The sequence below is a fragment of the Lucilia cuprina genome, chromosome 5, assembly GCF_022045245.1.
Source record: "Lucilia cuprina isolate Lc7/37 chromosome 5, ASM2204524v1, whole genome shotgun sequence".
Taxonomy (NCBI): domain Eukaryota; kingdom Metazoa; phylum Arthropoda; class Insecta; order Diptera; family Calliphoridae; genus Lucilia; species Lucilia cuprina.
In genome coordinates, this window is record NC_060953.1 from 53,661,744 (window position 1) to 53,673,806 (window position 12,063).

At 31.2% G+C, this 12,063-nt stretch overlaps 1 protein-coding gene across 1 annotated transcript; it reads left to right on the forward strand.

Annotated features, from left to right (window-relative positions):
• The first annotated feature begins 1,094 nt into the window (after positions 1-1,094).
• Positions 1,095-9,380, forward strand: LOC111685667 (rootletin). Its single transcript, XM_046951927.1, has 10 exons — positions 1,095-1,288; positions 1,354-1,798; positions 2,265-2,536; positions 2,609-3,304; positions 4,577-5,438; positions 5,499-6,146; positions 6,212-6,280; positions 7,355-7,395; positions 7,473-8,541; positions 8,611-9,380. The coding sequence occupies exons 1-10, from the start codon at positions 1,202-1,204 to the stop codon at positions 9,144-9,146; spliced, it is 4,725 nt and encodes a 1,574-aa protein (XP_046807883.1). The 5' UTR covers positions 1,095-1,201; the 3' UTR covers positions 9,147-9,380.
• Positions 9,381-12,063: the final 2,683 nt, after the last annotated feature.

Here is a 12,063-nt window from a genome sequence, read left to right on the forward strand (position 1 = left end):
TTTTTCGACATTTTTCGACGTTTTTCTTCTTTTTCGACTTTTTTCTACTTTTTCCGACTATTTTCGACTTTTTCCGACTTTTTGACTATTTTTGACTTTTTTCCGACTTTTCGACTATTTTCGACTCTTTCCGACTTATCGAATTTTTTCGACTTTTATTTCCAAAGTCGACTTTTCGACTTTTTTCACAGAGAACAAAATAGTCGTTTCGACAAAAAGTTGAATGTTCGATTATTCGAAATTCGATTTATAGAACTCTAGTTTATTGTAGAAATTTTGTATAGAGATTGATCGTATTAAACCTATAGTTAAAACGAAAAGTCGACTTTTTGCATTTAGTTAAAAGTCGACTTTTTTCCATTCTTTTAAAATTTTCGACTATTTTGGACATTTTTCTACTATTTTCGAGTTTTCGACTTTTAACGACTTATCGACTTTTGTCGGACTTTTCAACTTTTTTCGACTTATCGACTTTTTTCAACTTTTCGACTTTTCGATTTTTTTCGACTTTCCGACAACATTTATTTTCAAAATTGACTTTTTTCACAGACGATAGTCAAGTTATCAACGTTTTTGGAACAAAATAGTCGACTTCGACTTTTTGACAAAATGTCGATTGTTCGATTATTCGAAAGTCGATTCTATAATCATAATTAAACCTTTAAGTTTTTTCCCTAGGAAAACACTATCAGGCACAGTCGAATTGTTACAATAACAAACACTTTTAATAATATTATATAATAGCTCTTAATTTATTGTATTAAATTGTACATATCTGTAGATATAATTAAAATATTTTTATAATAAACAATTTTCATTTTCTATTTATTACTATGTTAATAAATAAACAAAATATAACACAATTTAATATTTACAAGCGATTTTATTTCAAATAAACCGCTTTATTAAATTTATTTTCTTTGAAACACGCAGTTCTTAATAAAACATACATTTGACTTACCCTGTGTTAAATGTTTATATTCGAAATTTGATTATAGAAATTGCTATACAACAGCTGATCAAAACAACTGTTTACAATTTTTACAATCGGCGTCTTTTTCAACAAAAAAGGAAAAAATTTAATTTTTATAACAAAATTAAAAAAAAAAAAAACTAAGAAATCACCTTTCAAAAAACAATGAAAAAATAAAAAAAAAAAAAAAACAAAAAGCAATCCATTTGAAAAAATAACACTTTAACAATGGAGGCGATTTTACCTTTCAAAATAAAAAATGAACAAAAATTCTATGAAAGTGCCTTAAAAGTGGGCTACAATGAAATGGAAATAGTATGTAGACGGCAATAAATTATAAATTTAAATAATTTTAAATTTAAATTCTTAATAAATTTCAGTATAAATTCATTTATGTCATGCAACAAAGTGACATGGACATTTTTCCCAAAATGCATGACGAACGTATTAATATACTCATCTATGGCTGGGAATTGTGTGAAGATTATAAGCAAAAACTTAATCCCAATGAATGGGAATTACCGGAGGAAATGGAAGTAATATTAAAACTTCTTGTGCCCTGGAGTATGGATATATGGTTTAGTAAGGAATGGGATAAATGCAAAATATATTTGAAAATTGGTTTAATACATTGTTTAAATCGTGCCCGTGATTTGTTAATGCGTATGCCGGATATGATGCAAATAAATTGGGATTTTCTATTGCTTTACAATCTAAAGCCCTGGAATGTTATGTATTTAAAGAATCTTACTGTCACCAAGGAGAAAACATTGGAAAATGGTGCTCAATCTATAGAGACGGAGGAATTGCCGGCAACGGATGAAGGTAAGTGAAAATTTTGTTAAAAAGGAATCATTAATTGACACATGTTTTTAGAAAATAAAACAAACTCATTTCGCTTCAAGACATTGTATAAAGTAGTGTATATATCTAGTCTATAGTATAGTTTATAGTCTAGTGAAGTCTATAGTCTAGTTTTTAGTCTAATCTATAGTCTAGTCTATAGTGTAGTCTATAGTGTAGTCTATAGTGTAGTCTATAGTGTAGTCTATAGTGAAGTCTATAGTGTAGTCTATAGTGTAGTCTATAGTGTAGTCTATAGTTTAGTCTATAGTGTAGTCTATAGTTTAGTCTATAGTGTAGTCCAGTCTATAGTCTAGTCTATAGTCCAGTCTGTATTCTAGTCTAGTCTATAGCCAAGTTTTTGGTACAGTCCTTTGACAATTCTATAGTCTAGTCTGTAGTCTAATTTTTCTGAAAACCTTAATACCTATTTTCTTTTTATTTTCAGATATATCTTATGTCAAATTGGAACAACTACCATTAATTGTCTTACGTTTAGTTAAATTCTTTGATCAATCATCCATCGATATGGTGAAAACATTATGTATGCGCGTTATAGCAGCTTGGAATAAAATACATCAGACTGAATTAGAAACATCAGGTTCTAGAAGACGTTATATACCTCCCGAAGACAAAAGATGTTTGCTATTAATATGCCATATATATCTAATGGCCGTTTATGAATCAGATGATGTCAAAGGTTATGTTATAGATAATATGGTATGGGAAACATATAAAATTGTCAAAACAATGTTGAATATTCCTTAAAAATTTCTTTAATCTCTTTATTAGATCAACAATATACGCTTCTATTATCAGGGATTTCAAAACTCTACCGCCATGTACGTTATGGATAATTTAGAATATACTCCTGCTCGTTTTATAGCACTCACTAACATGCATTTGCGCGTACAAAAACGTGATTTTTTCGATTTCTTTATTTGGAATAAATATGATACTTCACTAGTCAATTTATTTGGTGTTGTTTCACAAGCCTATAAAAGTTATTTGCTCGGGAATTTATTAATGGAACTTAATAATATGAATGAAGATGATTTTGCATCGAATATACCGCTTTACAAACGTCTTATGAATTCGTATGTTAATGAACGTGAAAAAAGTGAATTGTTTTTATTAAATGAACTAGACAAACTGGAAGCACAACGTTATGCTCATAATATTATACAGACTGTGAAAAATGTTACCGATTTTAAGAATAAAATATGTAAAGGAAATCGCATGAGTAATATTGGTAATTATGAAAATTCCGATGATACAGTGACACCATTGACAGATGGTGATATTGAAAATCCAACGGAATTTGCAATGGAGGAAGATATAAGAGAGGAGGTTGTTGCTGAAGAGGGAGAAGATGAACTGGAACGTATACGTAAGAAAGAGAGTGAATTACGTTTGGATCCTATATTTCAAAATTTACCTAATAATGAGAGTATACTTTATTATGTCTATGAGGTTTTGGCAAAGAAGGTAAGATTTTCGATTTAGTAGAAGTCTAATCTATTGTCTAGTCTATAGTCTAGCCTATTCTAGGCTATAGTCTGGTCTATAGTCCAGTCTATAGTATGGTCTATAGTCTATTCTATAGTCTATAGTCTAGTCTATAGTCTAGTCTTTAGTCTAATCTATAGTCTAGTCTATATTCTAGTTTATAGTCTAGTCTATAGTCTAGTCTATAGTCTAGTCTATAGTCTAGTTTATAGTCTAGTCTATAGTGTAGTCTATAGTCTAGTCTATAGTCTAGTCTATAGTTTAGTCTAGTCTATAGTCTAGTTTATAGTCTAGTCTACAGTTTAGTCTATAGTTTAGTCTATAGTTTAGTCTATAGTCTAGTCTATAGTCTAGTCTATAGTCTAGTCTATAGTCTAGTCTATAGTTTAGTCTATAGTCTAGTCTACAGTCTAGTCTATAGTCTAGTCTTTAGTCTAGTCTATAGTCTAGTCTTTAGTCTAGTCTATAGTCTAGTCTTTAGTCTAGTCTATAGTCTAGTCTATATTCTAATCTATAGTCTTTAGTCTAGTCTATGGTCTAGTCTATAGTCTAGTCTATAGTCTAGTCTATGGTCTAGTCTATAGTCTAGTCTATATTCTAATCTATAGACAAGTCTATAGTCTAGCCTATATTCTAATCTATAGACAGGTCTATAGTCTAGTCTATGTTCTAATCTATAGACAGTCTATAGTCTAGTCTATAGTCTAGTCTTTAGTCTAGTCTATAGTCTAGTCTATAGTCTAGTCTGTAGTCTAGTCTATGGTCTAGTCTATAGTCTAGTCTATAGTCTAGTCTATAGTCTAGTCTAAAGTCTAGTTTATAGTCTAGTCTATAGTCTAGTCTATAATCTAGTCTATAGTCTAGTCTATAGTCTAGTCTATAATCTAGTCTATAGTCTAGTCTATAGTCTAGTCTATAGTCTAGTCTATAATCTAGTCTATAGTCTAGTCTATAGTCTAGTCTATAGTCTAGTCTATAGTCTAGTCTATAGTCTAGTCTATAGTCTAGTCTATAGTCTAGTCTATAGTCTAGTCTATAGTCTAGTCTATATTATAGTCTATAGTCTAGTCTATAGTCTAGTCTATAGTCTAGTCTAGTCTATAGTCTAGTCTATAGTCTAGTCTATAGTCTAGTCTATATTCTAGTCTATAGTCTAGTCTATAGTCTAATCTTTAGTCTAATCTATTTATAGTTTACTCTAGAGTCCAGTCCTTATTCTTGTTATTTATATATTTTGTTCTCCTTTCTCAGGACTACAAAGGTTGGCATTTTGCCAAAATCGTTTTGCTTGTCAAAATCATCGATCACGAGCTAAACATGATCGAAACGTGGCGTTATCATCCCGGTTTAACTGCCGATTTCATGTTAAATTTAGAAATAAAACTTTCCCATCATTATGTCGACTTGGCAAAAATCTTTAAAGATCATCCATTTTTAGAACAAGAATTTTGGCTTACAGCTTTCTATCTCAATCCCACTAATGATATCTATGAAACTATTAAAAGGCTGGGCATGCGTAACAACCGTAAACGTACCGATGAACAAGCGAAACTGGTCATGAGTATTGATAATATAGATGCTAAATATGGTTTACTAAGTTCTACTATAGATGTCAAGGAAATTGCCACTTTGGCCAATACCGATGATCCCGATACAGATTATAATCCTTTATTTGCAGCTTTGCACTCTTTAAGGGTACCCGATAGTTTGGTTAAAGACATGATAACTGCCATATTTTTGCCACGCAATAAAAGTTTTGCCTGGGTTGTGGATTGGGGTGTATTACGTTCACGATGTAAAATGATTATGAACAATTCCAAGGAGAAAAAACGTTTTGTAGAACTTAATATGGCCGAGGCAAATGAACGTTTGAAATATTTAATAATTGATTATGAAAAATATAAAAATAGGCCACAGCTGGACTATGGTACTATAGAGGAGGGTTATGAGAATCTAATGCAAAGTGGTGATTTCGATAAGGAAACAGATGAAGAGGAGGAAGAAGAAGAGGAGGATGATTTTGAAGATGATGAAGATGTGTATGAAAGTAAAAGAAGAGGTAGAGGAAGTTTTGCAGCAGCAGCCAGAAAAAAGGAAGAAGAAAAAGTTCAAGGTAAATATTTAGTAATTTTTTCAAAATCCTATTTAGTTTTAATAATGTTTTCTTTAACAGACGACAACTCGCAAGAGGATGATCCATTTTTAATGGGTAAAAGACGTACTCGTGCACGCACTGCCGCTACTCTAGCCAGTTTCCTATTTCAAACACTACCCCGTTCCTCGAGACGTAAACGCAATCAAAAACCCATTGACGAAGAAACAAAAATTGATGATGACAAGACATCTAATGATAATGATGAAAAATCTTCAGAATCTAAATCACCCATAACAATCACAGAATCACCCATGCCATCGTCACCACTCAGCGGTGAAGTGGAACAAAAAGTCCCCGAAATTCCCATTGTACCCACTAAAAACATTAAAGATTGTCTCAAAGAAAGACCAACATTTTTGAACTCTACTCAGGGTTTTCAAAATCTTATCGATATTTGGAATGTAGAAAAAACTGATTTACAATCAATCGATGAAAATTGTGTTTCTTTAATGGAAAGTTCAGCTGTACTAAAACGTGCCATTAAATGGAAGCAATTAAATAAAGTAATAAATCCAATGGGTTGTGATGAAGAGGAATTTATCGATGAAAAAGAGATGATAATACATAATGCAGAATTTGCCATAAAAATGGAATTTAATTTAAATGCGGTGAAAGAGGAAGATGTTGAAATGAAAAATATTGAGATGGATGCTGTTGTAGAGAATGGTAAGTGGAAAACCATTTTGTGATTTTGTTTTAAACTAAATTTATTTATTTTTTTTACGTTTTAGTAAAAAGGGATGAATCTCATGAAGTGGTTTCGGAATCGATAGTTATGGATGCAGTTACCGTTGAAAAAGGTTAGTATTATGTTTAACTTAACTTCAAATCTATAGTCTAGTCTATAATCAAATCTATATACTAGTCTATAGTCAAATCTATAGTCTAGTCAATAGTCTAGGCTATAGTCTAGTCTATAGTCTAGTCTATAGTTTAGTCTATAGTTTAGTCTATTGTCTAGTCTATAGTTAAGTCTATAGTCTAGTCTATAGTTTAGTCTATAGTCTAGTTTATAGTCTAGTCTAGTCTATAGTCTAATCTATAGTCTAATCTATAATCTAGTCTATAGTCTTATCTATAGTCTAGTCTGTAGTCTAGTCTATAGTGTAGTCTATAGTCTAGTCTATAGTCTAGTCTATAGTCTAGTCTATAGTCTAGTCTATAGTCTAATCTTGTCTATAGTCTAGTCTATAGTCTAGTTTTGTCTATAGTCTAGTCTATAGTGTAGTCTTGTCTGTAGTCTAGTCTTGTCTATAGTCTAGTCTTGTCTATAGTCTTGTCTATAGTGCAGTCTATAGTCTTGTCTATAGTCTAGTCTATAGTCTAGTCTATAGTCTTGTCTATAGTCTAGTCTATAGTCTAGTCTATAGTCTAGTCTATTGTCTAGTCTTGTCTATAGTCTTGTCTAAAGTCTAGTCTATAGTCTAGTCTATAGTGTAGTCTTGTCTATAGTCTTGTCTATAGTCTAGTCTATAGTGTAGTCTTGTCTGTAGTCTAGTCTTGTCTATAGTCTAGTCTATAGTATTGTCTATAGTCTAGTCTATAGTCTTGTCTATAGTCTAGTCTTGTCTATAGTCTAGTCTTGTCTATAGTCTAGTCTTGTCTATAGTCTAGTCTTGTCAATAGTCTAGTATGTAGTCTTGTCTGTAGTCTAGTCTATAGTCAAGTCTATAGTCTAGTCTTGTCTATAGTCTAGTCTATAGTGTAGCCTATAGTTTAATCTATAGTCTAGTCTAAAGTCTAGTCTATAGTCTAGTACATAGTCTACTCCATGGAATCTAAAGTCTAGTATATAGTATAGTCTATAGTCTATTCTATGTACAGTCCAGGCTATTCACATACAATTCCTTTTTTATCTATTTTTAAAATTCTAGAGTCTGAATTGGAACTCACCGAAAATGAACAGAATCAAGAGGTAATTGTTTATTTTAAATATAACATTTCTAAACATTTAAATAAATATTATAATTACTTTAAACAAATTCCTTATAGATACCGACTATCGAGGAGAATAGCGACGATTCAGACATGTCTACAGCTGCTATTAAGGATACCGAGGAAGTTAGTGAAACAAATACGGATGTGAATAATTCAAAGCGAAATAGTATTAATAGTGATACTGAGTTTTCAACGGATAAGATTGATGAAAATGAAATTTTAAATGAAGAAACCGAAACAACAACTAAGCAAAAAGAGAATATAGAGACTGAGCAGGAGGGTATAACTCAAGAAGAAACAAATAAAGATGAACAGGATAGTAAAGATGATTTAGATCAAGAAAAGCAAGAAGAAAAACAAACTGAAGAAACATCATTAAATAAAGAACTTAACGAAAGCGATATAGAAAATAAAACAGAAACAACAGTTTCAGAAGACTTGACAACAACCGAGAAATCAACAACAGTCGAAGAATCAATAGAACAAGTTTTAGATACCTTAACTAACAACGACAAAGCAAATTCGAATGTTGAGCAAGAATTACAGACATTAGAAGAGACAAACAAAGATACTGATATTGAAAATCCAGATAATTTGGAGACAAAAAGTAAAGAAAATTTGGACTATGAAAATAAAATTTCAGAAAATATAAAAGAAACTAAAGAAACTTTAGAAGAAGATGTGGAATCAAAAACAACAACAGAAGATTCAAATAAACTAAACATTTTGAAGCAAAACACTGAAACTGAACAAAATGAACTTGAACAATCGATAACAAAAGATAAGGAATCCCATTCGCAATCTTTGCTTGAAGAATCTAATATAGTTTTACACTACTCCTCCTGCGAAGATTTGGAAGCATCAAAGACACAAAATGAAGAAATTAGTTCCAAAACAGAAGAAACTAAAAATGAATCTGTTAAATCCGAACAAAACTCTGATAGTAGCGATACACAAGAGTTAAAAAATCTATGTTTAATGAAAAATGTAAAAGTATTAGTACGAAAATTACGTCCTGCAGATTTAACTGATTTAAGGCAACCTGTAGTGAAGATACGACGTGTTAGCTATGAAAATTACATGGAGAAGTTTCGAGCTAATCGAAGGCGAATGGCTGGAAAAGGTAAATATAGATTTAAGGGCATAAAAGTTTTCAATTTTATAAAAAGTTATTTTTCTCTCACCTTAACAGCTTATGTTGATATCGATGACAGTTCTAATTCGAACAACAGCTACGGCACCAATAGCAGTTCATCTGATGCCTATCGACCGCCTAAAGTTAAAAGAAAACTACCGTTGAGACGACATTCTCTGCGTCAAATGCGTACATCAGAATCTGATTATGATTCCAATAATTCAGACGACTTAAAACTATCTACTATGGTAACGAAAGTTAAAGTACGCGAAAGACGTTTAAGTACACCCTCTTCATCACAAAGTTCCAACAACACTGCTTCACTTCGCAAATCAACAACAGCTGGTCCTAAATCGTCTAAACAAAATCTAATTGTAACACCACGCAGTGCCAGTGGCTTAAAATTACGCATATCAAATGCTGAACAAAATTCACAAGAAGCGAAACGTAAGAAAACTTCATCATCTATAGAGTACGATGATATAATTCAATTATCTTCCTCATCGAGTGATGCATGCATTCTAGCGCCCATTGTAGAAGAAGTTATTGAAGTAGACGATCATCCTTTATTCGAGGAAGAAATTATAATTTAAGTTTTTTAGCTTAGTTTTTATTTTAATTTTACTTTTCTAGTTTAATTTCTTGACTGTAAATACTAAATGCGCAAAATATTATGTTTACAGCGTGGACAACCAACTTTCTACTTCATCCTTTATCCATCATCTTATTTATTAATATTGTACATAAAACAAAAATTTAAGTTATTTTAAACAAAACTATAAAATTCTCAACGTATTAATAAAGAGGAAATGTTTGATTTAGTAAAATTTGTTTGTAAATTTAAATTTATCACTTTGAATATAGTCTAGTTGCAGTCCAGAAACTGGTCTGTTTTATAGTTAAGTCTATAATCTAGTCTACAAACTAGTCTATACTGAAGTCTCATCTACAATCTATAGACTAACGTATATACTAGTCTATAGTCAAATATATGGTCTAGTCTACTTTATAGTTTAGTCTATAGTCCATTCTAGTCTGCAATCTAGCCTTTAGTCTATTCTAGCCTATAGTCTAGTCTACAGTCCATTCTAGTCCATAGTCTAGTCTATCGTGTAGTTCATAGTCTTTAGTGTAGCCTATAGTCTAGTCTATAGTCTAGTCTAAAGTCTAGTCTATATCTAATCTATGATGCATTATATAGTCGTGTCTATAGTCTAGCCTTTAGTCTAATTTATAGTCAAGTCTAGTATAGTCTAGTCTGTAGTCTAGTCTTTAGTCTAGTCTATGGTCTAGCCTAGTATATAGTCTGGCCTATAGTCTATAATATAATCTATAGTCTAGTCTATAGTATAGTCTAGTCTATAGTCTAGTCTAGTCAATAATCTAATAATATAATCTATAGTCTAGTTACTATGCTATAGTCTAGTCTATAGTATAGTCTAGTCTATAGTCTAGTCTATAGTCGAGTCTATAGTCTAGTCTATAGTCGAGTCTATAGTCTTGCCTATAGTCTAGTCTATAATCTAGTCTATAGTCTAGTCTATAGTCTAGTCTATAGTCTAGTCTATAGTCTAGCCTATAGTCTAGTCTATAGTCTAGTCTATAGTCTAGTCTATAGTCTAGTCTATAGTCTAGTCTATAGTCTAGTCTATAGTCTAGTCTATAGTCTAGTCTATAGTCTTGTCTATAGTCTAGTCTATAGTCTAGTCTATAGTCTAGCCTATAGTCTAATATATAGTCTAGTCTTTAATCCAGTCTATATTCTAGTCTATAGTCTACTCTGTGGAGTTGCCTATAATATAGTCTATAGTCTAGTCTGTCGTTTAACCTATAGTGTGGTCTATTACTAGTCTATATTATTATCGATGGTCTTGTCCATAGGCTAATTTGTAGTCTATGGTCTTGTCTATAGTCTAGTCTATAGTTTGTCTATTGTCTAGTCTATAGTCTGGTCTATAGAGTATAGTCTAGGCAACAGTTTATCAATTCCTTCAATATAAAAACATCATCCCCTAAACCAGCATAAAATTTAATTGCAAACTAAAAACTAACGAAAATAATGATAATAATAATTTTGTAATTGAAAAAATTGCAGTTTTTACTCTCAAAACTAAGAAGAAAATGCATCCATCATACTTATCCATTGAACAAAATAAAATACATAAATCTTAGTAACAGGAACACTGTCATCCTTTGTTTAAAAATAGTGAAAAGTGTATTTCGCTGCAAACCAACCCCTAAGTTAGAAAACATATTGGCACAAGGATCCTTCTGTTTATTCAATAATAAGAAACCTAAATTTTTTCAATGAATTGCAATTGTTAACGTTACACACATAGCAAATATTTCTACCCACTTTATACTTAACAGAGGCAGTAATGAATTTTAATCATGTTTACTTATTTCGAGGATTAAAGGACTTCTTTTTGGTGCAAAAAAATTCTTTATGACATTGATTTAATCTGTGTATGTGGATGATCTTACTTGATGTAGTGTTTATGTATTTGTACATGTTTAAATAAAATAAATAAAGTGTCTTGTATGATTTGGCCAATTTTAAAGTGAACATATTGTGGCTGTATAATGCAGGGATTTAAAAGAGTGATTTTGTACATATAAGAATTGAAGAATAAATAGACATTAATATAGACTCGAACCGAATCATTAGACAACTATAATACAACCCAAATCTAGAATTTTATAAAAGACTACATTCCTTTCCATGACTGCTTTAAAAATACCATTTTCAAATGTTAACACCAACACAAAATAATTTCTATTGCTATTACATTTATACACTCCATCTCTTTCATATTCTTTCTTCGTCCTGTTCAAATACTAACTGCAGCAAATAAACAAATAAAAACTGTCTCTTTATCCCATTGTTGTTTATTGTTGGCATTTTTGTGTTGGATTATTTACTTTTTGCTAATATTTTATGACACCACACTGACAGCCCGGCAGACAGACAGACAGAATAAACCTAATAAGGATGGCAAGGACATATTTGAATGATATGAATTTATAATAGGATTTATTTGTTCATTGCTTTACTCTTCGACTATTGGCAAATTTGTTGCGGTGGCGTTTTTGTGTTGATTTAGATTAAACTTGCGTAGAAAATTTATTCGTTAAGGATAATTTCTAATTAAAGCGGCTAGTTGACTTTTAAAGTGGGACTGTGTGGGATATTAAAAAGTCTAAACCAATATACTCGACGACTATAAACTAGACTATACACTAAAATACAGACTTGGCTATTGAGTATAATATTGACTAGGCTAGTCTTTAGACAGGATCAGAAAGTTGACTATATACAAGGCTAGAAGCTAGACCATAGGTTACATTATAGACAATACTTTAACTAAAACTAGACAATAGCCTAGACTTTAGACTGGACTGTAGACTATAGACTAGACTATAGACTAGACTATAGACTAGACTATAGACTAGACTATAGAATAGACTATAGACTAGACTATAGACTACACTATAGACTAGACTATAGAC

Bases quoted from the DNA above. Each gene is read 5' to 3' on its own strand.
- LOC111685667 (XM_046951927.1), top strand. From the start codon at position 1,202: ATGGAGGCGATTTTACCTTTCAAAATAAAAAATGAACAAAAATTCTAT. The intron at 1,799-2,264 runs GTAAGTGAAAAT...TTTTATTTTCAG, and splicing joins ATTGCCGGCAACGGATGAAG to ATATATCTTATGTCAAATTG. The intron at 6,281-7,354 runs GTTAGTATTATG...TTAAAATTCTAG, and splicing joins TGCAGTTACCGTTGAAAAAG to AGTCTGAATTGGAACTCACC.